The sequence below is a fragment of the Artibeus jamaicensis genome, unplaced genomic scaffold, assembly GCF_021234435.1.
Source record: "Artibeus jamaicensis isolate MK-2021 breed Jamaican fruit bat unplaced genomic scaffold, CSHL_Jam_final contig_797, whole genome shotgun sequence".
NCBI lineage: Eukaryota > Metazoa > Chordata > Mammalia > Chiroptera > Phyllostomidae > Artibeus > Artibeus jamaicensis.
Window position 1 is genome coordinate 9,815,357 of NW_026521977.1, and position 27,319 is coordinate 9,842,675.

The 27,319-nt window shown below is 48.3% G+C and overlaps 1 protein-coding gene across 2 annotated transcripts in view; it reads left to right on the forward strand.

Moving 5' to 3' along the window:
* The window catches only part of NAV2 (neuron navigator 2), a 362,959-nt gene that overhangs the window by 197,629 nt on the left and 138,011 nt on the right, over positions 1 to 27,319 (forward strand). For both annotated transcript variants that reach the window (XM_053673061.1, XM_037150498.2), the window contains 4 exons: positions 9,612 to 10,707; positions 15,537 to 15,649; positions 20,311 to 20,419; positions 22,321 to 22,710. In XM_053673061.1, the coding sequence (XP_053529036.1) occupies positions 9,612 to 10,707; positions 15,537 to 15,649; positions 20,311 to 20,419; positions 22,321 to 22,710 (1,708 nt within the window). The remainder of the gene's footprint in view (positions 1 to 9,611; positions 10,708 to 15,536; positions 15,650 to 20,310; positions 20,420 to 22,320; positions 22,711 to 27,319) is intronic.

Here is a 27,319-nt window from a genome sequence, read left to right on the forward strand (position 1 = left end):
TTCTTTATGCCATTAAGTGGGATTTAAAAACATACCTTGTGAAACTGGAGAAAAGGGAGTGAAAATTGTGTAGGAAAACGATACTTCCTTACTTTCTTTTACAGCTCTTTACCAACAGAGAAGCAAATGAGCTCATTACCCCTAGTTTCACTTGGTTTTCTCCAGAATAAGCCACGGAGGAAAAAGAATGACCGTGTCATGTATTAAAAAGAAACACAACTGCAATTTCCCCAGCTGCTGTGGGCATCTTCCCACCTCCTCTGGGGTGAAAAAGTCACCAGGAAAACTGGGAACTTTGTGGCTCAGGCAGGAAAGAGACAGTTTAGTCTATTATGATAATGCACTGTTTGCAATATGCAGGATTGGTTAGGGTCACACCTTCACGAGATACTGCAGTATTTGTGCATGACCTTTGCAGTGACCCGGTAGAGCAAAATTTCCACCATATGTAGAAAAGTAAAGCATTGAAAGCATCACAAACATCACCAAGGTTTCTGGTCTTTTGAGTTCATTTTGCTTTAAAGAGAACAGCTAGTGTGGTTAGCCAAGAGGGAAAAGCCAGGCACACCTGATTTTAATTTTGGGCCATATGGATAGATCCAGTGTGAGTAATAGTTTTTATTTGTTTGATTTTTCCAACAGTGATTTCTGGGCACCTTTCTGTGTATCAGCCATTCTTGTAAGTAAGCTCAGTGCGACTGGTAACCACAGTGCAGAGCAGCGAGAGTCAGGGACCCCAGAGAAGCCCTGACAGAGACTTACGGCTCTTTACTTACTTTTTATTTATTTTCAACTTTTTAATCCTCACCAAGAATATGGTTTTGAGTTTTAGAGGTGGTGCAGGGAGAGAGAGAAGCATCAAACATCGATCGGTCACCTCCCATAGGCTTTCCGACCTGGGATTGAACCACTGCAGCTCAGGCATGTGCCCTGACTAGGAATCAGACCGCAAACTTTTGGTGTGTAGGGTAACACTCCAACCAACTGAGCAGTCGGGCCAGGGCCTTCTGGCTCTTAGGATGAAAAGAGAAGGCTTCTGAAGGTTTCCCTGAGGAAATGGCAGGGGAGGTAGACTGGGGGCTAAGGTTGTGAGGTTTTGAGGGGGACAGTGAGGCATCCCAGTCCAAGGAAACAGGTTGACCAATTTGGAAACAGTTGGTGATGCCCAATTAAAGGAAGCAAAGGCTAAGTGGTGTAATTTGCATTACACCACTGCTGGAGTTTGTGAAAGGGGACCACCAGTCCTTTAAAGCAGAAGTTGTTTTTCAAGCTAGAATAAAATAATACTAAGAAGATAATGTTCAAAACCGTACAATTTTGTGTGATTCATTAACCATCATACTAACAGAGAAACTTTAAAAAAACTAACCCACATCTCTTGAGCCCTTAGTGCATGCAAAGCCTGTGCTAAGCTCTGGAAATAACAGTGGTGAACCCTTCACCTAGGTAGGTGCTGCTGATCAGAATTCTTCTTCTTGCAGCCAAATATAATCCTATTTTCTTATTGTGATAAAATAGACTTAACATAATATTGCCACTTCAGCCACTTAAAAATAACTGTCTAGTTCTGCAACATTAAGCACATTCACATTATCGTGCACCGTTGCCACCACCATCTCCTGAACTTTTAGTCATCCCCACCTGAAACTCTGTGCCCGGAACACTACCTCCCCACTCCCTCCTCCCCTCAGCCCCTGGCAACCACCACTGACTTTCTGGGTCTGTGCATTGAACTACATTAGGTTAGTCTCATTAGTGGAATCACATAGCATCATCCGTTCATGATTGGTTTATTTCAGTTTGCGTCCCTTCCAGGTTCATCCATGATATAGCATGTGTCTGAATTCTTCTCCTTTTTGGAGGCTAAATATTCCATTGTTTGTATGTACTACATTTAATTTATCCATTCATTGATCCAAACAATATTCATTGTTTGTTGTTTCTCCATTGATGGACACTGGGGTTGCTCTCACATTTTGGCTGTTGTGAGTAATGCGCTGTGAACATAGGTGTGCAAAACCCTGTTCGAGGACCTGCTTTTACTTCTTTTGGCTGTTTACCCAGAGTTGGAATTGCTCGACAATAGTCAGTGTTTAATTCTTTGAGGAACTGCCGTTGTGTTCTCCAAAGTGGCCGTACGGTCTTACATTCCCACACAGTGCACAACGCTCCAGTTTCTTTACACCCTCACGAACACTCATTTCCTCTTTTTGTTTTTAAATAGCCATCCTAATGGGCGTGAAGTGGTATCACATTGTAGTTTGGATTTGCATCCCCTAATGATTGAGGCTGTTGAACATCTCTTCACATGTGTATTGGAGGTTTGGATATGTGTCTGGAGAAAAGTCTGTTCAAGTCCTTGCCCATTTTTTTTTCAGTCAGTGGGCTGTGTTGTAGTTGAGTTAAGGGGTTCCTTTCATGTTCTGATAGTAGTTCCTTGTTACCTGTGTGATTTCCAAGTGTTTTCTCCCGTTGCATAGCTCGCCTTTTCTCTCTGTTGAGAGTGTCCTGGGACACACCAACATTTTTAATTTTGATGAAGCTTATCTGTTTTTCTCTTTATTTTATTTTTCTGCCCATGCTTTTGGGGTCGTATCCAAGAAATCAGTGCCAAATTCAGTGTTGTGAAGAATTTGCCCTATGTTTTCTTCTAAAAATTTTATACTTTTAGCTTTTGTGTTTAGGTCTGTGATTTTATTTTAAGTCAGTTTTTTTATATGATATAAGGTACAAATCCAACTTCATTTTTTGGAAGTGAATATCCAGTTTTTTCACCACCATTTCTTGAAAATACTGTCCTTACTCCATTGAATAGTCTTGAAAATCATTTGACTGTATATTCAAAGGTTTATTTCTGGGCTCTCTGGTCTACTCCACCAGTCTGTATGTCTGTCTTTATGCCAGTACCACACAGATTTGATTACTATAGTTTCGTAGTAAGTTTTAGAATCCAGACATATGGGACCTTCAATTTTTGTTTTTTCGCAAGATTGTTTTGGCTATTTGGAGCCACTTGCAATTCTGTATGAATTTTAGGATGGATTTTTCTGTTTCTGAAAAAAAATAGAAATCATTGGGATTTTGATAGGGATTGACTTAACAGCAACATTCAAGATAATTTGTTTGTGTAAATCACTATCTTTCTTCTAACTTGGTTGTTATAGCAGCCTATGAAGTTGTAGACACAAGAAGATTCTTAGAGTGTATGGGTCTGGAGTCCAGCTTCTTCTCGCTCCTTGCCCTCTCACTTTCCTTGGTGGCTCTCATGCCTTCCCTCGCTGCCTGTACCTCCAAGGGTTCTCTCCAAGAAGGAGTTGGAGAGGAAATGGTGTTGAAGCCCGTGCCCTTAATATTAGACGTTGGTCCCCACAGTGCTGAGAAAGCCTCTCCGGCCAGGCTCAAGGAGTCCTGCAGAACCACTGAGTGGATTGACTGCGGGTCACGTGGCCCTCTGTGGTCTGGTGGCGCACAGGATGGCACAGGAGTTGACCTGACCAACTCTGAAAACAGTCTCCAGCCTGTGTGCTTGGAATCTTAAGTACTTAAAAAAAACTGGTTTCAATTACCCTAACATATTTGAATGCTCAAGATTGATACCTTGACAAATTATAGGAAATGGCAAACATTTTCCCAGGCCCAATGATCAGGCCCTTTTCTGGAGATTCCGGGGAGATTCAGGCAGGGAAACCTCCCCAGGGCCTGTCTGCAGTGACAGGAGGGTGACAGGAGCTGGGATCAGCAGGCTTAGAATGTGCCCCTTGGGGACCTGCTGGCACTGGGATCAGACCACCAACGTCCCCCTAACTCGGATCCAAACTAACATGCTGGGGACAAAGGGACCTGGGGCCACTGTTGGCACTGGAGGAGGGAGAGAGGAAGAAGTGCTAATGTGTCTGCGATGGACAGTATTTTCATTTATAAAGTATTTTGGTTCCTGTCAGGGAAGGTTCAGGCTGGCTGCCAGAAAAACCAACCTCTTCCCCTCCCCACAGGAGGATTAATGCTCTCCCGAATCCCTTACAAAAATAATAAAATAAAAGCCTTTTCTTCAAAGGCATCCTGTCTGCGATATTTCAAATGAGACTTTCCCTCCTCGCTGTGGTTTGTCAGTTGGCGGTGGTTGAACCTTGGAAGCTGGCCGGTCAGAGCTGAGATGTCCACTCGGCCAGACGCCATCCCTTGGTGGCTCAGAGACTCTGTGCAGGGGCTCTGTGATCAGCGTGTATCCATTTTTTGTACATGGCTAAGGTTATGTCTTGATATTTTTCAGTTTGACATATGGATATTTTGATATTTATTGGGTGTGATGTAAAATGTCATTCTTAGTATGTTTAATAGTCAAAAACTTGTTAAAGCCATTATTTTAAAAATTATCTTTGTCTAAACAAGGCCTGGTCATGTTACCATATCTGGCCATTCTCAGTGAAATGTCACACTTAAGTAAGTATGTATAAATAAAGCTCTAAAAAGTAACTGTTTTAGATTAGTTTTGAACCTAGTCCTTATTTGGGCCTTCTGATTTGATTTATGTTTGGTTGATTACATTTTTTAAGAAAATAGGTTTATTAGAACATAAGTATTTCTTGATTTAATGGAATGATGTTTCCCCAACTGACGTCGGTCTTTCACAAATCCATGAACTACCTGTGTTTTTGTTTGTTTCATGTTTTCCCTAAATCAATGTTTCATAGTCATAAAACTGCAAATTTATAGGTGGGCCAATGATCTTTCTAAGATGCAATAAAGTAAATCTATAACTCTTAAAGCATAGAAGTGCTCGTCCATGTGCTGTCTACAGTAATCTCACCGACTCCAGGGGCCCACGTGCCGTTGCTGGGAAAACAGTGATGCCCAGACTCTCCCTTGGTGCTTCTCTTCTCTCTCTTCCTTGAATTCTTTGCTCTCACAAAGATGCTTATTCATGAGAAAAGAAATACGCTTTTAGTTATCCGGGAGAAAAGTGCTCTTAATGTTAAAGAACTCACCCTTCGCGCTTATTTTTGTAGATACTAGCATTTCTGAATTGACTAGCAACGCATTTGAGGTTGACTATACCTTGATCCAGGCAGTTTTCCCCATTTATTTGGGAACATCCGAAGGGGACTGTGGAGAGCACGGTCCGAAGATAAAGGAACGCCCGTGTGTTACAGCACAGGGTCGGGATGGAACTTAGTGAGTGCAGGCTGCGTGCCGTGGGACGGGGTTGGCTGTGGCCCGGCCTCGTAGGGCCTCTTGGAGACTCACTGAGATTTTAATAGAAATAGAGCTGAAAGGGCTCTAGAGAAATAATAGCTCATCCTCTTTCTTACAAATGGGGCGCCTGAGGCGCAGAGGGGCAAAATGACATATCTAGGGTCACACCATTTGTCGGTGACAATGTCTGAGGCTTGGTAAGAAAATGCTCACGCTAGCAACCTCGGAACCCTGGTCCTGAAAATGGCTGCTTTCCGAAGAAAGAGGAGTGGCCCCAAGCCACCACTGCAGCCCAGATCCGAGGTCACTGGTGTGATACTCTTAGGAATGGCAGACTGTGTCAAGTTAACCTGGACAAGACACCTCATGACCTGGAGCCCCCTTCACAGTTAAAGGGATTTCTGGCCATGACAGTAAGTACTAAGTATTGATGATCTGATTTTCAGGGTCCCTGGTGCCTTATAGTCTTACTGAGGGAACTTCTGTTCTAGAACCCAAGTTCACAGCCATCTCTGGGTGCTACCATTTACAGATGTAAAGAGTATCCTTGAAATGTCCCCACGATTTCATAATTAACAGAGTCCAAGCTAAATGCCAAGTGGAAATTCCAAAGCTCTGAATCCCAATCCTGGGTTTTTCCCCCTGAGTTCAGGATGAAAGTTTTAATAAAACCCTAATGACTAATCACAAATCTTGCATCTCCATTGCCTTAAATGTGACTTGCAAATGTCAAAACTACCAACCAATAATTCAGAAACCACTTATAGTCAACCCTTAGCAACACAGGTTCAAACTGTGCATGTCCACTGTACATACATTTCCCCAAGAAATACTACAAAGGTGTTTTCTCTTCTTTATGACTTCTAATGACACATTTCTTTTCTCTAGCTTATTTTATTGTAAGGATACAGTATATAATAAAGATAACATACACAATCTGTGTGAACTGACTACTCGTGTTAGTGGTAAGGCTTCCAGTCAGCAGTAGGCTATTAGTAGGTAAGTTTTGGGGGAGTCAAAGTTGTATGTGATATTTCCACTGTGGGACGGGGGGTTGGCACCCCTAACCCCCATGCTGTTCAAGGGTCCACTGTACCGACTCCTTTTTGTGCTCTGGCAGGCTCTGGGGTGCAAAGATGCATCGGGGAGTGGGGGTGGGGTCTGTCCTGGAGGAACTCACAGACAAGCAGAATATCAAACCAACCCTAGCAGAGACTCGATGTGACAAACTCGAGGGTGACCTGCCCGTGAAGGTTTCCCGGACGCTCCGGGAAGGACGAGTGGATCCCAGTCCTCGGGCGGGCCGTGCAGCCCTTCCCACCCTCTTACGCGGTTTCTGTGCTCCGTTCTGAGGTTGCAGCCCCTTTGGACGGTGCGTTCCGACAGGGCAGCGGCTGTATTTCATGCAGCTGTGTTTCCAGTGCCCGGTGGAAGTGGGCAGCACTCCCACATCCTCTTCCGGGGGTGTGGGCAGTGTCCTGGGAAAACACAGAGTGGGGGGCAGTTCCATCGGATGCAGACCAGGCAGTGCGTTCAGCCTGAGGGGCGCAGGTGATGAAGGGGGAAGGCACGCAGCTGGCATTTGAAAGACCAGTCTGGGTTTCTGGGCGCTGTTTCGGCAGGGCTGAGAAGTGACAGTGTAAGTGTCCTGTCTACGTTGTACGAGCCCTTGTCTTCCACATGGCACTTTCCTGGAGGAGACAAGCACCTTCAGTTGGTCTGCACATTTCACTTAGGCAAACCAGGCGTCTGTGAACTGTGGGTCAGCCGTTAGCTCTTCAGTTGTTGGTTAATTTCCAGTTGTGTATGTTAACGGTAAAAATCCACAGAAATGCTACAGAGGGCCATTTCTCATCAAAACCATTTCGAGTAAGCTTTATAAGGTTCCAAGGAATGTGTGGGAGCTAAGAAGTCCGTGATTCATGCGCGTATGGCCAAGGGGGAATGTGCCTAAACCTTCTTTAGGAAAGAGGTGTGTGTCTCTGAATGTGATGTCATAGTTCCTGTAAAGACTTTGTTGCAACATGTCCCCGAGGCCCCATTTTCCTTAGCACTTGTTTTCTAACGAATGATAAATGTGTGCATTGATAATGACATCGACTATCAGTTGTTCTCCCTGCTAGAATGTAAACTGCAGGCAGGGAGGGATCGTTGTTTGTCATTGCTGTATCCCAAGGGCCCAGGACAGTGTCTGGCACATACTAGCTGCTCATTGAATGACTGGCTGTTGACATAAATTCATTCATTCATTCATTCTGTGCTCCAGACCTGAGCCCAGGTAAAGGGAAGGACAGTTGTCCTAAGAGAAATGGAACTCGGAGTTGGAAGGTCGCTTGGATTCCCTCCAGAGAGCTGGCCTCGGTGGCATAGCCCGCCTCCTTTCCAGGCTTCATGTTGGATGTCATAAACAGACCTAAGCAATAGAAAAGCGGTGCTGGAAAGCACTCTAGTCATTTCAGTGGGTGTTGTTCAAATGTACTCTTCATCAAAGGAAGTAGCTGTGATGCAATCCCAAAGGAGCACCGTGTCAGGAGCCCTAGGTTCAAAGCCCAGATATGGTCATTTCTAGCTGCCCGATTTAGGGTCTGCCATGAGCCCTCCCTGAGCCCCAGTGTCCTCCCTCAGAAAGTTGGGCAGTAGTCCCCTCTCTGCTGCGCCCCCAGCACTGTGCCTCCTGATACCCCGGGGGCCCTCTGGAAGTGTCAGTCCCCTGAGGTGGAGAACCTCAGGCTGGCCGGCAGGGTGGGTGGGTTCCGTGAGTCTGTTTTCGAGCCAGTCTCCAGCTCTCCCCAGGAAAAAATCCCGTGACGCCCGTGAGTGTCGTTAGGGAGGGTTGTGCAGCACCCTCCATCACCACCCCCACCCAAACCCAAATCCCCAGCAAGTCAGGAAGATGTATGTCTTTGCAAACATTGGGAGGTCTGCTTTGGATCACCCTGGAGCTGCGGCTTCGCCGAGCAGCTGAGAGTGAAGGGAAGCCGCTCCTCTGCCCAGAACTCTCCCCCCCATCACCCGCCCCCTCGCTCAGTGCGCGTGTCCCACACAGGGGCTGCCTTCACGCGGCTTTGGCGGCCGTTGACTTTTAAATCATAAAAAGCCGCTCTGTGTAGTTTACTCTGTTGCTAGAAGGCAGCGGAACATAGGTATTAAAAAAAAAAAAAAAAAGAAGAAGGAGGAAAGAAAGAGCAGAAGAAGCAGCCGTTAATCCCGACAGGCTTCTGGGCACCGGGGCAGCTACGGATGACAAAAGTTAATTAGAAACATGAGCAGTTTAACCAGAAACACTTGTGACAATTGGAAGGACAGCTTCTCTGGTAGGAGAACTTTCTACAGGGCGTTGTTTCAGGAGAAAGTGGCTGCTGCTAGGTAAGTCGTGTGGTGGTGACTTTGCAAACGGGGACATGTGCAATGGGGGCGGAGGTGTTGCGTCCTGTCCATGCCCCACAGTGTGCGGGCGAAGGGGGTGCGCAGGCCCTGGGCTCAGCCGAGACCTGCCTTCCCTGCCACTCTGGCTCTGACAGCCGCCCCAGCACGGCAGTCGGAGCTCCAGGGTTCTCAGTGCTTCCTGACGGGGGCACTGCCACGCGTGTGTCTGTGTACGGGATGCCTCGGTGGGGAGCAGAACTCCACTTTGGAGCCCGCCCTTCCCAGGGTAATTCCAGCTCTAGTTTGGAAGTGCGTTGAGGCTTTTCTGAGAACAGAGTCTGGCTGGAGAAATACTCCCTGAGCGCCAAGGGGAAAGCCTTGACTTTCAGATAACCTGTGTGTTGTCTTGCCTACAGCGAAGCTGTGTTCAGTTTACACTAAAAAGTCTTTTCTACTTTAAGCCTACTCTGAATCGTCTTTGTCACCCTTTAAAAGTGCCAAAATGGGAGTAAACTGATCTGTTCTGATAGGACTCAGCAGCTCCGGTGGGTAATTCTTCTGTAAAGATTATACTTGGTCTCCCTTCTTTTCCCAATTTTTTTCTTTGGCCTATCTGTTTTAATGTCTCTGCACCATTGTTTTGTTAAGTTGGATAATGTTCAATTGTTTCCCATAACTGGGAAATGGTGTTGCAGGATCAATATTTCAAAGCAGTAGCTATTTCCCAAATCTTTCCTGTACCACCACAGGTGGTGCAGGTTTTAGTTTGTTTCTTTTTCCATAAATGTAAGTGCTCAGCTGTGCTTTCTGAGCATTTGATGTTAAGGTCAGCCTGCTTTTACACAGCATACGCAAAAATGGGAGCTGTGTGTGATGGAGAGCAGGAGGAAATGAAGGTGAGATTTAACTCCAGGTGGTGTACAAAGCAGGCGGTAGAGCTGTAAGGTGTTTGGGTTGGGAGTGGCTGGCTAGGTAGTCATGGCCGACCCTCCCCGGCCTCGTGCAGGCCCACAGGTGTAATGCAGGTGTCCATCTCTCCCCCATCTCTGCAGAGCCACTGGCAAGCCCAGCCTCCTCCCACCCCGGAATGAGCGAAAATGCACCTGCTTCTTCGGAGAGTGGCAGCAGCTCCGCCCTTGCTAACTGCAGCGTCTCCTCGGCCATCCCCCAGCCGGGCACGGCCACCAAGTCCTGGCGCAGCAAGCCCATCAGTGTGAAGCACAGCGCCACATCGTCCATGCTCTCAGTCAAGCAGCCCGTGTCCGAGGCCCCCAGGCCCAGCCCTGACGCCTTGAAGCCAGCGCCCAACAATCAGAAGTCCATGCTGGAAAAACTAAAACTTTTCAACAGCAAAGCGGGTTCCAAGGCTGGTGAGGGTCCGGGGTCTCGGGACACAAGCTGTGAGCGGCTGGAGATCCTGTCCAGCGTTGAAGAGAGCGAAGAGATGGAGGCCACCGGCCGCACACCCTCCATGGCGGGCCCCGCTTCCAGCAGCCCCAAGATCGCGCTCAAAGGCATCGCCCAGAGAACTTTCAGCCGGGCCCTGACCACCAAGAAGAGTTCCCCAAAAGGCAACGAGAAGGAAAAGGAGAAACAACAGCGGGAAAAGGAGAAAAGCAAGGATCTCACCAAGAGAGCCTCTGTGACAGAGAGGCCAGACCTCAAAGAGGGCCCCAAAGAAGACCCCAGTGGGGCAGCGGTGACCGAGATGCCAAAAAAGTCCTCCAAGATCGCCAGCTTCATCCCCAAAGGGGGCAAGCTCAGCAGTGCCAAGAAGGAGGCCCCAGCCCCTTCCCTCAGTGGAATACCAAAACCAGGAATGAAGAGCATGCCTGGGAAGTCCCCAAGTGCCCCTGCCCCTTCCAAGGAGGGCGAGCGGAGCCGGGGCGGGAAGCCGAGCTCGGGGCTCCCCCAGCAGAAGCCCCAGCTGGACGGCAGACACTCCAGTTCCTCCTCCAGCCTGGCATCCTCGGAAGGAAAAGGCCCAGGAGGGACCACCCTGAACCACAGCATCAGCAGCCAGACTGTCAGCGGGTCCGTCGGGACCACCCAGACCACAGGAAGCAACACCGTCAGTGTTCAGCTACCTCAGCCCCAGCAGCAATACAGCCACCCCAACACTGCCACGGTCGCGCCTTTTCTGTACAGGTAGGAGCTGCCCCCCCACCTGCTTTCTGGGCCACTGGACAACAGCTTTTCTGGTGGCTTCTGGGTAACCGAGGGCAGGAATCAGAACTGCCCTCCAGGAACATGTAAGCCAACAGCTCAGGTACCAGCAATAAGCCCCTAGATGAGGGACACTCAGTGTGCTGGAGGGAACAATTAATATGGCGGGGGTTGATGGGGAGCAGGAGAGGGCTAAAGAAAGGAAGTGAAACTTAAGCTGCCCCAGGGTGAGGACCTCACCCGGTGGCCTTGGGGCCTGGGGGCACTTCAGAGGCAGCAGTGGCATGGTCGCACCCGACAGGCTCCAGCATCAGTCCCCCTGCATCCTGAATGTACTTCAAAACATGAGAAACACAGACGCCGCCTCGCTGAACAGCTGAGGCTCCTTACAGAGGCGTTTGTCTTGAGCTTCCAGCCCCTCCCAGGCTCTTGCCACAGCACACACATGAAGCATGTTTCCGGTCCCTGCTGTATGCTGGGCTGTTAGGAGAGGACAGGGTGAGGGAGCAGGGGAGTGGTGAGGAGGGACCGGGGCTGGGAGGACAAAAGAACCCTGGTTGTGTTGCGGAGACAAGCCCCGGTGTTTGTACCTGATTGTCCTTCTGTCTGTCATCCGCCCCTCAGTCTCTCTCGTCTCTGACGAGCACGTCCATGCGAGCCTGTGTGGGGCCCGGTGCCTCTGGCCCGTGGGGCCGTGGCCTCGCGAGATTCCCTGGCTGCCCAGCGCACACCACACACCTTTGCAGAATGCAGACACTGGCTCCAGGGGCCACGCGATACACGTGGAGGCGTCCTCTCCTGGCAGATGGGAGCTCCCCCAGCGCTGATCCTAAGGAGGCTTCAGAGCTCTGCTCACGGCCGTCAGCTTGACCTGTGCTTTGGACATGCAGTGTCTTTCACTACACGGCACAGTTGAATGACGACTAACACGTCTGCATAGCAAAGGGGGACCAAGGGTTGAATGATTGGATGTCACATTCCAGGCACTCATTTTATAGCTTTTATCCTAAGTACATACACATCCCCAACCGTACACACACACTCAGACGCCTGAAGGTGTGGATATACACGTTTGTGTATCAAATGCACATGTGCGCACGTGTATTTCCATAGTTCACAGTCGGACTCGTGCCCGCTGCCTTCTCTCCCTGCCTGAGTTGTGTTGTAAGAGATCCTCACCATTCCCACCAACAGCTGATGGCAGGACTGACGGGGGTGATGTCAGAGGAAAGCCGGCCAGGTCCAGCCAGGGAGGGAATGTCAAGCTTTGCCTCGTCCCTCTTCCCTTTTCCTCCACTCACCCTCCCCTTTAGGGAGGGTCATGCCAGAACTTTTAATCTGGGAGCCAGTCATCTCCTTATTAAATCACGTCATCAGCCCAGCCAGCAGCCCCGCGGAGAGAGCCAAGGCTCAGCGAGCGACTCGGCGCTCGTCTACACGCACAGCTTTGGATACAATGGTTCTCTGAACCGTGGAGGCAGCTGAATCGCTCCCCGTGAAATGTTTATCATTCCAGTAACATTCGTAGTCTTGAGGTAATGCATATTCAAGCAGCTGTTTACAGATTCTTGATTGGCATTTTCAAAATTAAAATATATACAGTCTTTGCCATCAATCCCATACCTCCTTTTTTGTCTGTAATTATTTCAAAGATTATAAAATATTTAACCTTTTTAAAAAAAGGTCAAGCTTTTTTTAATGAGAGGGAAAACTCTCTGTGATAAAGAGCAAGTGTCTGACAAGTAGGCAAAAGGAGGAAATGCCATGGGTATCTGCGGAGTCCCAGGTGAAGCTTGCCCTGCCTGATGTCCCGCTGCTGTGCGAGGTGCCTCTGCACTCTAGGTGAGCCAGGGGAGACGCCAGCGGGGAGCACACTGAGCCAGGAGTCGGGCCTCCTGGACTCTGGCCTTGGTGCAGCATCCTGTGTGGCCTTGGCACTGAGTGTGTACGGAAGCCTTGCTGAGAGCTTTTCATGCCTTAGCTGGTTTCCTTATTCCCACATTTTCCTGAGCTGCCTACCTTTTGGAAATCCCCATTCTATAGCTGAGCAAAGCTGAGGCTTGGAGTAATTAAATAACCTGCTCTAAGTCACAGAGCTCACAGCCAGAAGAGCTAGTGTTTAACCTGAAGGCTGTGTGAGGAGAGAGACTGTGGTTTTAACCACCACAACCGTCTTGGCTCTGCAAACCATGGCGTCACTCTGAACCTGACTGTCCCCATCTCTAAAGTGAGGAGACGGGACTAGGTTACGGAAGTTGTTAAAATTGCGTAGACTTCTTTGTGCTCTAAAACGCTCTCTCAAGTTCATGGCTCACTATATATAACCTGCCCTGCTCTCCCCAGAACCTCTCATGTTAGTGATTTAACCAAGGGATACAAGGAAGATCAATCATTTTAAAACTTACTCAGAATGAATCATACTTATCAATTTAGAAATAACATTATCACTGTTTCTGTGTCATACCACATGATTTTTAAAATTTTCTTAAAGACATTATTATTATTATTATTATTATTATTATTATTATTTACTTATCTGTAGAGGGGAGGGGGAGAAATATCAATGTATGGTTGCCTCTCGTGCGTCTGCTGCCGGGAACCTGGCCTACAACCCAGGCATGTGCCCTGACTGGAAATCGAACTAGTGATCCTTTGGTTCGCAGGCCCATGCTCAATCCACTGAGCCACACCAGCCGGGGCCACATGTGATTTTTGTAGCAGCCAGGAGAGGTCCCTGCTATTCCCGCTGTAAAGGTGAGGGTCCTGTGGTCCAGAGGTGAGGGGACGTCCTCAGATGTGCATGGCTGTGAGGTTACGGAGTTCCTTCTGCCCAGCATCCTTCTAGGCCTAAAATGTCCTCATCTATCCATTCAACACACCTTGACTCCTGTTCAACATATGAGCTTAAGCGGATCGTGTTTTTCTGTGTGCATATTAAAAAAAAAGAGTCTTTGCCTTCAGAGCTCTCAATCTAGCTGAGGAAAGATTTCTTAGTTACATCACATTGTTGCACACAGCCATCGGGAGACTAAGGAGGGTGGGTGGAGTGATCAGCTGGCAGAGTCGGGAAGGCTTCCAGGTCAAGAGGACATGGGAACCGCATCCTAAAGGCAGATTAGGAGCAAACTAAGGGAGAAGGAGGGGCACGGCCCGTGGGCAGGAGTCACAGTAACTACACAGACAAAATGGCTAAGGGCGTGGGTGTAATCTGGGGATGGAGAGAAGCCACCTGTGGGTGGTGCCGAGGGCAGGGCTCTGTGCCCAGGGCAGGAGAAGGGGCTGGAAATGAAGGGAGACTTGTGTGGCATGGGGCATCTTCTGTCACCATCAGGAGTCTAGACCTTTTTCTGTGGGAAATGGGAAACCATTGGAGGCCTTTCATCTGAGGATGGTGCGGTCACATCAGTAACACAGAGATCAGTGGAGACTGGTATGAGGAGTGGACCGGACCTAGGAACAGTCTGGAACAGAGGTCATGAATTCAGGTGCCTGATTGGGCCCCCAAGGGGTAGTATAGATGGGAAGAGCAGGACTGAGGCAGAGGGAAGACCATGCCTGTAGGGGGCGCCGCCACCACTTGGCACTGGTGGGCCCAGCTCAGTCTTTCCAGATCTGCCTAAGCATTTTTTACTGGGGAAGCCAGAAGTTGCTACAGGTGATTCCTTGTGTGATCTCCCTATTTTTAAATGTTGAAACTAATTCAAAAGCTTTAAATTATTATGCATACCAATCAGAATAAATCCCTGGGCTGGTTTCTACACCTGGCTGCCATTTACAGCCCCCCGCTGGAGGCAACGTGCCTGTTCACAGAGCACTCCCGGGGTTGGGCAGAGATGGTGAGAGCCTGGACTCTGGCCAGGGGATGCAGAGGACCCCTGGGAGTATGGGAATCCTTTAAAGGCAGAGATGGCCAGAAATGGGAACTGATGGCTTGGGGCCAGAGGGAGGAAGAATAGATGGATGAGTTGAGGTTACCAGCACATCCCCCACATTTGAGAGAGTTCTCATTCTTGGCAAACACTTTCTTCACAGAGAGCGAAATCAGGTTGAATTAGCTCAGGACGCTAATGAATTAATAATGTTATGCCCAGGGACGTGCATCCGAGTGTAGTTACGCATTTGCGTGCCATGCCTAAATGAACAGAGATGGTTGTGGCAAGAACACAGTGCATGAAGCGGTTGCCTCAATTTGCTTGACAAATAAGGGCATGGAGAAGGTTTGGGGAAGTACACATTTCAGTCAAGTGTTGAAATGATGATCAATGAGACCTTTCAAGTCAGGAGATCTGAGCTGTGAATCAGAGACCTGGAGGGCAAGCACACCTGCTTGGCATGAAGTCTTGACTGGTTTTACAGTCACCTCTTCAGAGAAGCCATGCCAAGAGGATCTGTGGGGGGGATGGGGGCTGTGGATGGAGTCACCTTATGTTTGACTTGCCAGTGTTGCTGGTTACTTAGAAGTCACTGCCTGGCATAAGCTAAATGATTCAGTCTACCCAGTACTCCCGGCATTTTGCTGATCAGACTTAGCGCCCTGGTGGGGATTCGGAGGAGCAGTCCCCAGTGACAGATGGCAGCCCCTCTGACTGGGCATTGAACATTTCATCTTTCACAGCTTGATGGCTCTCTGTGTGTCCAGGACGTTGCTCCATGCGTGCTAGTGAAATTATTTAGTGTCAGTCGGCTGGTCTGCCCCATCCTAAAGCTCCTTGCTGAAGGAGGTGACGCGGGTGCTATGGGAAGATCACAGGGGTCCAGATGTGTGTGTTACCGTGCATGACAGGTGTCTCTGCTGTGGTTTGTGTGTGAAGGTCCCAGACAGACACCGAAGGGAATGTTACCGCCGAGTCCAGCTCAGCAGGCATGAGCACGGAGCCCAGCCACTACGCCAAGAGCGGACAGCCTGCGCTGGAAGAACTGGCTGGTGAGTACACAGCCCCAGAAACGCTGAGCCTGTTGGCAGTGCCGTCTAACCACCTGCTGGAAGGGCACGGACCCAGCATGATCGGAAGTCGGTTTACTGTGGCATTGACTGATGAGCTAAACAAATATATTTCTTTTTCTTACCATTTTCTTCCCTTTCTTTCCTGCTCTCTCACACACAATCTATTCCCTCCTCCCCCAAATTGTAAAGAAGTCTCTTACCTGTCGGCAAATCATCTTTTAAGGCATGTTTCATTTCATTCACATAGGGGTGCCGACCTGCTCTGACACCTAGCTTTGAATCACCTAGTTTACGCTTCAGATAAAGATGCTTTCCAACAAGAGTTGGAACTCACACTGTTGCCTCTTTTTTCTTTCCTGTGTAGAAGCATGAACTGAACATTGTTCTTAGCATCCTCTAGTAATTGGAAAGATTACAGCCTGCAACTTTTACCAAAACCAAAAACTAATGAAATTATTTAAGTATAGCCCCGACCATGATGATTAAAGGGGCATTATGTAAAACTATAAAATCCACGGCTGTCATGTCATTCATTCCACAAATATGTTCCTATGAATGCTACCCCGTCACATTCTCCACTTGCAGGACAGAAGTCGCCTCTGACTTAGAGTGCCTACTGCGTGCTTTCTGAGCTGGCGCCTTCCCCGTCTGCCTTCCCCATTCTCCACGCGTGCCCTGCGTGTCCGCAGCCTCTCACGACGCGGGCAGTGGGTGGTAAACCGCACATTTAGCAGTGGCCGTGTTATTCTTCTCCTACCTTTCCACTTCCAGAGTTGGGTTAGAAATTGAGTTCGTGTTTAAAATTCGTGTATTAGACTCGCTGTCCCTGGCCACATCGTTTTCACAGCCATGTCCCAGCTGCGGCATTGGTCCGCAGCCCGAGTGGTCGGATCTCACCCGTCTCACCTTTAGCTCTAGTGTTAATGTAAGAGGATCTGAGTGAGTTAACCATTTCCTCTGGTTCTGCTAACTGAGCGCTGTGATGGAGCAGAGTTTTCAAGCCGTGGGTAACTGATCTGTCTTACAGTAGTTGTGGGCTCCACATTTGGCATTGATTTTAGTACTTTTCTCCAGGGCGTGTAGCTCCTTCCATATGAAAGCATGGGTAACCCAGGGAAAGGGCCAAGAGAAGGGTGTGGTGTTCAGCTGACGGCTCAGGTCTCCACACGCATTCCAGACCGTGTTCTTCTCTGCACACATCAAAAGAGCGAGGCTGGGGCTTCGGGGCCCGGTGCGTATCAGGTGTGCGTCCCGCGGAGTGGCGTGAATTCGCATCGGGCACCAAGGCGCAGGAAAAGTCACATTCGAAAAGCAAAAGCAGCAGCCAGAGAACGGTCCACGTAACCCTTAAGTTTCAGAGTGACAGATTGCAGCCTGTGACCTTCCTCTCATTTCTCTTTTCCTCCTCATGTCTCCTCTGCATCAGGACTGTGACACCAACTAGGAGCTCAGAAAGCCAGAGGTGCTGTTAGTTGCTTTGGGGAACAGCTAGTGCAGCCAGTTGTGCCTGACCCACACGCTTCTGTGTTAAGCCAAATGGCGTTGGTTGCGGATGAAAATTTCTTAATCAGGGTGACTTGTCTTTATATTCAAGTAGCAGGACTCACATGTGTGACTGTGCGGTGAATTATTTTATGGAGACGCTATATAGTGGCATGGGGTCGAATTTAACATATCCATAACTGCTCCCCTGAAATGACAATGAATGGTGGGTATATTTACGGGGCTGTTTGGTCAGTTGCTTAGTTCTTCTTGTGCTTACACAAATAGCTAGGTTTTCCCATGGTGCTTGGTCGTTTACACAGTGCTACTGTTAAGACCTGCATCTTGGGTTGTAGACTTAGAAAGAACCACACACTCCTGTTTGTTTCCTATTCAGCCTTTGACTCCCTTCTGTCTTCACCGATGAATCATCTTTCTGTCTCTGCTTGGGTGTTTCTTGTGACAGAAAGATTATTCCTCCATTAGGCAGCCTTTTCATATGTTGTGGCTTTAATGGGGAACAGAGTTCTTTACCCTTACATTTTTAATCCCTGGATATAATCCAACCTCCGGAAGTTCACAGACAACTTCGATCCTTTTCATGCAGCAGCTTGTCCTTTAAGCCGCCTTATTCTAAGATCCCAGGTTTCTTCCATGTTCTTTTTACAACACCCTGACATCCTCTAAACTCAGCCCTGTGGACTCAGAGGGTACAGTGTTCTCTCCCTCAGAGCCAATAGCTGGAGGGAGGGCTGCCCTTGGCAAATTCGAGAACCACAGGTAGACATAGAGTAGCTTAATTTTTATAATCTCTACATATGAGCTGAAAGGATCCTGCAATTTCTGCTAGAGCATGGTTGTATTTTTATTTTGTTCAGGCTGAGAGATGGCGGGAAAGTCATGCACTCAGGCCGTCTTCCAAGGAGGCAGAATTGACAGTTCAGGATGTGGTGGTCGCCTGTGGAAGGCGGGTGGATTACGCGTGTGCATTTTTGTGTCACCCGTGGCCTCCAGCGTGTAGAGCGCTCTGGGGGAAGCTAACATTTCCCAGCAGGAATCACCGCTCCCCAAGAGGGGACTGGGACAGCCGGCTTTGACAAGCCCTCCGTTTGTGCCAGGACCTCCTTATCTGACCCTCCTCCTCGCTCTTCAAATGGAAGGGTTTTATCCCCGTTTCACAGATGTCCTTCAGAAGGGTGAGTGACTTGGCCAAGGTCAGGAGGCTCCTCCACAGCCGTGCCACGAACCAGACCTTCACCTGTCAGAGTGCAAAGTCAGTGCCCTTTCTTCAGCCTCCACTGACTGTCTGTTGGACAGTAACAATTTCTCAAACACCTGCAGATACGGGTGGGGGCCACCGACCATAAAGGTGGAGAGATGTCGTTCCAACTCAAAGACCTTTGAATTCCAAAGGAGAGTTGACGCAGGCAACCACGTCATGAACAGGAATGTGGATGAATAAAATAATCATTACACCCTTTGTAGCATGATTAAGCTAATTAGTGAAGGTAATTAGCTTCATAATGAATTTTCACGGCAGGGCCCAGAGCTGTCCAAAAGATCAGTACCTTTGTTGGCAGCCTCGCGTATATAAAATGTGGCCAAACTGGCAGCCCATTTATTTAACTGCGGCCCAGGAGATCGATGCAATTACCTTCCTCCAAGGCCATTAGGAGAAGGTAGTCATCCACGCTGCTTTCATTCAGAAACACATACCTACTGTATGGACTTTAAAGAATTGGGTGGGAAGTACACATTTGACCACTTTTCAGATAAGGAAAAAAAAATAAATGCCTTCCAAATTTCTCTTGGTTAAAAAAGAGGCAGAAAATTGAAAACACTTGCATTTAGCAAGGGGAGAGCGTTTGCTGTAGCAGGTTTCCTGCATGAAATCACACAGTCACCATTCAGTCCATTCCCCGGCCTGCAGGCACTGGCATGCTGAGAGCAGCCCACGGAAGCCGCCATCTGTCTCAGAAGGGAGGTTCCGTCTGTGGCATTTCTTAGAGCCTGTTGCCCTACTAATGACAATTGCTGGAAGTTCTACTTAGTGTCTCATGTAGACTCCACTTGCTGCTGCCCAGGAGGACTATGTTTTCTATGGAGATTTCTTTCAAAATGTTGCTTCACACTTGAAATGATCATAGGCTTTTAAAGATCCTTGAGTGTGGCCCCTGAGTCTTCTCAGCGTTCTCTGAAATTACTCTGAGGGGAAGAAGTTTGATTCCTGCCGTTGTTACTACAGTTACTCCCCTGTTCCTCCTGGACACTTGTGCCAGCTTGACCTCTGCTGGGCCACGCATTTTTGTGGAGAATCTTGCCCAGAGGATGGAAGTCCCTGGTCTCCCAAGTGAAGCCCTGAGTCACCTTGATGGCTCCCTGCTCTGCAGCACTAGCGGGCATGAGTTCAGTGCTTGTGGTGGTCACCATGCTTGGCATCTCCAGCCCCTTTGCCATTTAGTCCCCACAGCTGTCCCTGGAGGTCGTCAGGATTGTTACTGTCCTTGCTTTCGGGTGGTGGCCTCTGAAGGGGGGAGAGTACCAGCGCCTTCTCTGCGACCACACAGCCAGTGAAGAGAGGAGCCAGAATTTGATGTGACGTCATAAAGAAATGGCAAACCTCTCTCTGTAGAGATATTTGTGGTTAATAGGAGCAGCTCATTTAGCCACTCCAAGTTCCTTTTGTAACCTAAGTCCAGGAGACAGCAGTACGCGTCACCCCTGGATAAGAAAACAAACGGCCTCACTCACTTTTGCTCGGGCCGAAAGTGGTTCCTGGGAACCAGACCCGCCCTGTGCGTACCTTTATTGGAGTCAGCGTGACAGCGTGTTTATGTCTCAGACCAGGTTCTTTGCTCCTTCCATCAGCTAGACGTCACACATTTCAGGAGGGACCTGGGGGAGAAGAAAGACTTGTCTTCTTGGATTTAACAGTTTCCTTTGGGCCTGCATGCATTCGTTCATTCATTCATTTTTTCATTCATTCATTTGTTCATTCATTTTTTCATTCATTCATTCATTCTCACATTCTTCTTAAGCACCCATGGTGAGCCAGGCTCCTAGCATGGAACGTGGTTAAATCATAGACATGGGTACTACTCCCGTGAAGTTCACCATCTGTCTGAGAATTAAAACAGTCTTAACCCTCGTCTTCTCAGGGGAAGACCCTGAGGCTCGGCGACTGCGGACGGTGAAGAACATCGCTGACCTGCGGCAGAATTTGGAGGAGACCATGTCCAGCTTACGGGGAACTCAGGTTACACACAGGTACTTGAAGTGTGAATCACTTCACTGAACTAGCTAGTAACCCGATTTTTACACAGCTTCTCTTGTGTTTGTTCACACCGCTGGCAAAGTGATTTGGTTGAGAATGTTACAAGTAACCTTGATTACTAAACGTGCGGGAATTGACAAAGAAAGCCATATAGTGTGTGGAAGAGAAGGAGGAGGAGCAAGAAAGTATAGACAGATTCCTCCCCAAAGCAGGAGGTTGCTAAATCTATTCAACAGGATATTTTAGGTGAGCTCTGTTTAAATTGCACTTTTGCGCATTTTCCAAAAACTCTACCGTGCTGTTGAAATGAGCAGGTGAACTGTATTTGACCCATGTGATAAAGTGAATAGCTTGCATTCCTACCCGGGTTCTGATACACGGCACTCTGTAATGGTGTTAGTCATGCACGTCTATAAAGCACATAAGGAAATATTTATAAAAATGTATCATCGTGTTTAAACAACGACTTAGTTGTACGAAATTACCTTGGAAACATTTATCTAGCATTACCTTGGTTGTCTAGCATTACCTTGGAAACATTTATCAAGTTGTTTTCATTGCTGAGCAAGAAGTTGAAAAGGATGCAATCCTAGGCCGTTTCCTCGTGATTTTGGCAGAATCGAGATTTACGGTCTGCGCTGGGCTGTGGTACTCAAGGCCAAGTCCTCGGTACCTGCGCTGATCTCCCAGAGCCTCCTTCACTTCTCCGGTTTCAGTCTCTTTGATAAACAAATAAGCCAGGAGACCACGGGGCTTCCCCCCTGTTGGCATGTTTGGCAGATCGGGGGTAAGCACCATGGGTTCCATCTCACAGAAGGACCAGAGCCCAGACTTAAGGGTCCCCAATAGGAGGAAGGTAAGGCCACCTCCAGGATCGCAGGGAAACAAAAACAGTTGAGGTGCCAAATAGCTCGGTTCTTCCAGAGGAGAGCGGACTTGCCTGTGGTGTGGGGCCCCCTAAACCTTCAGCTGTTTGATGGCAGGGAGCCAGATATGGGACCCCGGAATTAGGTTTGAAACGGGCTAACTGTGGGTTACAGCAGTTGGTGCCTTTCTTGGCTTGGACTCGGATGATGACAATGACAGGAGGGGCAGCTCCGATGGTTTCTCCAGCAGGAAAAGCTTCGCTCTCTTTGCTCAGCCTGGGGCCCCAGTGCGGCTCCGAGGAGGTGAACTGATGGCCTTGACCTCGTCGGGGCCAGAGTGACAGGGGCCTGCCTGCCAATGAACCTTCCCCTTGGCCAGGAGCCAACCCAGCCCCCTGGCAGGTGCAGGCCCATGGGATTCGATCTCAAGCCTAGGCAGGTACCACTCTTTTCTAGCCTTTTGCCCCAAAGCTTAGTTGTCATTTTGCACAAAATCTGAGAGAAGCGAAGGTGTAGGGAAAAGGACCTTGGAGACTTAGAAAATCAAGGCCCTCCCCACCTGCTCAGGCAGGAGGGGGCTGAGGAAATGAGATGGGATATTAGGAACGTCCCAGGGGACAGGTGCGTCCTGCCTTTGCAAAGGGGAGCAGTGATGCAGCCCCCCGGACGAACGGGCAGGGGGTATGAATGAGCGTAATTGCCTTACGCTCACTGTCACCCATTCAGCACTTTCTGTGTCCCTTCCTGGATTAGAAAGATTAGCGTAGTTAAGGTAATTCCATCAGAGTGTTGACAGTGGGGACCCTGTACCGTGTTTTAGTGGGAAAGGTCTTTGATGGGCTTTCCAAAATGTTAAGTGGGTGTGTATCGTCCTCTTTGGTTTAACAGAGGGCGTTACACTGATGCCTGTTGTTTGACCGTATTTTGTATATGGGAAATCGTTCATAATTTTAAAAAGTTAACATATAAACTGCCAAGAACCCTAGGCACGTTAGGGTCTAACCCAAGGCGGCTTTCATGTTTTTTAGCACATTAGAAACTACATTTGACACCAACGTCACCACGGAGATCAGCGGACGCAGCATCCTCAGCTTGACAGGCAGGCCCACTCCTCTCTCCTGGAGACTCGGCCAGTCCAGCCCCCGCCTCCAAGCAGGGGACGCCCCCTCTATGGGCAACGGGTACCCGCCTCGAGCCAGCGCCAGCCGGTTCATCAACGCCGAGTCGGGCCGCTACGTGTACTCTGCACCTCTGAGGAGGCAGCTGGCCTCCCGAGGCAGCAGCGTCTGCCACGTGGACGTCTCGGACAAGGCCGGAGATGAGATGGACTTGGAAGGCATCAGCATGGACGCCCCCGGCTACATGAGCGATGGGGACGTCCTGAGCAAGAACATCCGCACGGATGACATCACGAGCGGGTGAGTCCTCAGGGTTTCTCTCCCTTCACAGAGCCGGAGGAGGCTAGGCGCCTTGGTTGTTTTTGTTTGTTGGTTGGTTGGCTGGTTTGGTTTTTGCCAGGGCTTTATTTAGGTTCTCTGGAGCAGATCAAACTGCTGCTTGACTTTCTGCTCTCCACATCAGAGTCCAAGACTGTGGTGCATTGGCAGTTATTCCCTGGGCAGTTCTAGCAAGGCCTCTCTTGCCGCCGAAGTGACACTTGACAGCAAACCGTGTTGTGTCAGTTCCTTAAGCCAAACTTTGCACTTAGGGTGGAATCCAGACCCCTTAGCATGGCCTGCCTGGTTCCACGGGATCTGCCTGTCAGGTCTCCTGGTTCTCCGCCTCCCCCCACCCACCTTGCTTCCCCTGTGGTAGCTGTCCCTTCAGTTCCGCAGTCTCACCGAGCTCTTTCCTTCCGCGTGGCCTTTGCACTGTCTCTTTCTCTGCCTGGATTTTATGGCCCAGATCGTTGTGTGGCTGGTTCCTTCTTGTTGCTCCACTGGCACCTCTTTGGAGGGTCCACCTTGATCGTTCAACTTGAAGTAGTTTACGTGGTCTTGCTCTGTACCCTGTCCTCTCCATCACTCGGTGTTACTCTTTGAAGTCTTACCACTATTTGAAATGATCCTGATTATTTGTTTATATTTTATGGTCTCTCTGTCCCCTCCTGTTTGCAGTAATAAGCTCCGTGAAGCAAACACCTTGTCTGGCTTGTTCACCGCCAAATCCCCAGTGCATTGCACGCATAGGAGCTTATGAATATTGCTGAATGAATGAACACGTGAGTCTGTGGATGAGGGAACAAGCCCAGCCCCCCTTTGATGCCATACTCTGTGAGCCATGCTGAGGCCCTTCTCTTGTTTTTAGCTCCACGCCAGGTCACTGTGTAAACAGAAGGTGCATTTATTTGTTCCACTTGCCTGAGACTTCATCTGTTAACTTGGTTTTTGCAGAAGTTTTCCAAGATCTTTTTTTTGCTCTAGCATTCTAGCAGTCAAAATTACAGGTAATAAAAATCAGGCATAAAATTTAGGCCACATTCTGGCTAGTGTGGCCCAGTGGATTGAGCACCAGCCTGTGAACCACAAGGTCACTGGTTCGATTCCTGCGCATGGCACATGTCTAGGTTGCTGGCCACATCCCCAGCTGAGGGCGTGCAAGATGTAGCCGATCGATGTTTCTCTCACACATCAGCATTTCTCTCCCTGTCTCTCTTCCTCCTTTCTCCCTCTAAAAATAAATTAATAATCTTAAAGGGAAAAATAAAACCTCAGGCCACTCATTTCCATGAACAGTGATCAAGAACCTGTGGGTGAATCTGTATTTTTGTAATTGAATTATAGCCAATCCTATAGCCAAGGATATATATCTATAGATATATATATATATCTATATCTATAGATATATATATCTATAGATATCCTTGTGCTGCACTCACAGATGTCCTTTGAGGTAGGTGGTATCATAATCCCCATTTTATGGGGGAGTAAACTGAGGCTCAGGAACATTGAATAACTTGCCCAAGGTCCTGCAGTGGTTAAGAGGCAGAGCCAGGGCTCCAGAGCCCTGTTCCTTAACCGCTGTGCCCCACCGTCTTGTCCGATATCTCATTGATGCATTAAATAGCACAGCTGCTGGAGTTTATTTCAAAATTGATTTACTTTACTTTTGTGTAGTCCTGTCTGTCTGACCAGAAGTGTTCTTTGACTTAATTAAAAGTTTAGACAGAGAGGTGCTTTGGCTTCCTACCTCGTACTTTTAGAACTATCCCATAGTGAAAACTTGGAAGAGAGGAGCCACAAAGCCCTTACAATAGAACCCATTTCTGCCCTCCAGAATGACTGGGAAAGTGAATGGGCTGATAAATTAAGTGACCCAGTTAACTTAGAGCGTTATTTTGGGTTTCTAGTTCTTTGTAAACATGAAAACAATAACACACCCATTCCTAAAATTAAGTTGCATGTAATTGAATCATTTTACTATTAATTAGATGACTTTAGGTATCCAGTGCGGCCTCAAGGTTATCATTATCAAATCTCACTGTAGTTTTGAGATTTTTGTATCCTGTAATAGAGTTTACTTTATTGCCAGATCTGTCTTTTAATCCTCAGTAGATGACGGTCAGTGTTGATTCTGAGGCAGTATTGACAGCTTCCACAAGGTGGAGACATTGAAACACTCAAAACTGAATCTCGGTGACACTACAGCAGGACAGTCCTTGTTTCCTCCACTGTCCCAGCCGCAGCCTCCCCTGCTGAAAAGGATAAGTGTTTACATTTCTGTTCCTGCTCTGGGAAGTTTACATTTTTTAGCAAGTGAGATAGCTCTCAGAGCAAATGTAGATAAAAGCGCAGGCGGGTAAGCAAACCACCCAATTATTGAAACTAGAGACCTCTGGCCTGGTTTTTCTTCTTTCACTCCTTTTGATGCAGAAATTTACCTCCAACAGAAGAGAGATAGCCCAGATGGCATCTTGCATGCCTTCTGTTTGTAACATTCTAGAACACTAGTTAAGCGTGACTTCACTCTGTGGCAGTGCCTGCGTGTGTTTGCTGTGAGGCTGAGTTGTCAGTTTGCTTGCACATGTTGAATCCAGAGCAGTTTGATGTCCTTTACACTCATTTCTTTTCCTTTTTATAAACACAACAGGGTTGTGGATATTGCAGGGCTGGTCATTTAGTCTCTGCTTCAGAGTCTGCTCAGTAGGTCCATACCACTGAGGCAACTGGCGTAGTGGAAAGCAAACAGCCTGAGACAGCAGACAGATGGAGCTTAAACCCTGCTCTGCCACGAGTGAGCTCTGTGACAGTAGGCACGTCATTCCACCTCCCTAAGCCTTGAAGCACGGTACTGAATGTGGTTCGTAACCTTCCCCAATTACACTTCTCTTTGAGGTTGTATCTGATGAATGCAAAGTATCTGATAAAGACACAAAGTCTCAGACGGGGTCTGGGTATCTTATCAACTGCAAACATCCAGGCACTTGGACACAATGAGATGATTAAAGTTTTCATCCAGATGTGTGTTGGCTGAGCGGGACAGCCTTGATGTAGGAGTAGTATATAAATCCACAGGGAGGCTCTTTGAGGAGAGTCCTTGTAAAAGTTTACAGCAAGTTCATTTAGAAAGCCCAGAATGGAAGTAAATTCTGGTTTCTGAAAACCTGTGACCTTTGTTTTCAAAATGACACCGTGCCTCCTCTGGGTGTAGCGGCTGGTTTTTGAAGCCTGGAGTTCATTGTCTCTGGGGGGACAGCGTACACGCACATCTGTGAGTATCATTCGGTGCCGCCGCAGGTCGGGCCAGTGTTAGTAAGACCCTGATGCCGGTGCCCTTGGTCTGTGTGTGTGCATGCGTGTGTAAATGAACTCTGAGTGTGGGCGGGGTGTGTCTAAGTACTTTACAAGTTGTCGCCTGCCCTCACCACTTCCTTTTATTAGATTGGTAAATTGGCTGTAGTCAGTGGGGGCGATTTTTAAGTAACAGATGAAGATGTCTCTTACTAAGTTTGATCTGTGAATTCAGTCCATCTACTCATCTAAAAATTCTGAGTACCATGTGGTACAGAATAAAATTAGGTGGACAGACTTAGCATCCATATGTTCAGAAAGATGACTGTTTTTCTTTTCAAAGGAGGCACTGAGTTGTATAATCTTGTAAAGTATGAATATACATTCCATCCCGGAAAAAATCGCCCATTTCAATTTCACATCTGAAATTTTTCCGAGAGCCTCTATTGGCCTCCCATTGCCTGTGGGAGCAGATCTCAACGTCTTAAACTGCGTGTGGGGGGCTCTTTATGGTCCTCCCCTCAGTGGCCCTCTCTGCCTTAGCCCCGGCCGCATCCTTCCTCACACACCCATGCTCCCCACTGGCCACCTGCCATTCATTACGAAAGGCTGTCTCCTGCCAAGCTCTGTGCCATCAGGATATGCCACTTTCTACCTGGAATTTCTTCCCCATGAAGTCCATCTGACTAACCCTAAAATAAACACCACCTCTGGGTTGCCCTCCTGGATTTGCCCAGTCAGAGTTAGCTCTGTCTCAGGCGTTTCCGGTGACTTTGGTTGATACCCAACCTGCTCTGCCTTTCACTTGGCTTGGGGAACTGGTTGAGGGGCTGGATGGTGTGGAGGGAAGAGTGCGGCTGTGAGAGGCAAACGGATTTGGGATTTAGTCCTGGCTCTGCCAAATGAACTGGAACAAGGTCTCAACCTTTGGGAATCAGAGCTAGGACTTGAAAAGTGCCCGGCAGAGTTTGGGGTGTTCAAGAAATGTGCACTCTGCGTGTGTGTGTGTTTTTCCTACTCCAAACTTGGCACTCCTGGAAAGTAGACAAGGGCCCATTATTTTCCTCAACTCAGAGACTAGTACAGATAGGTGTTTAATAAATATTTTGTGAATGGTCTGTTCTGCAGTCCTACTCTCACAGGACCTTGGGCTTATATAACTTGCCACCACCAGCTGTGAAACTCAATGATTCTATTTACAAAGCACTTGGGGAAATCAACTTCACCTCAGGTGTCTTTTTGGTGCGAAACCTGGCTCCATCTAGTGGCCAATATAGGATGTGATGCTGTGATTTTG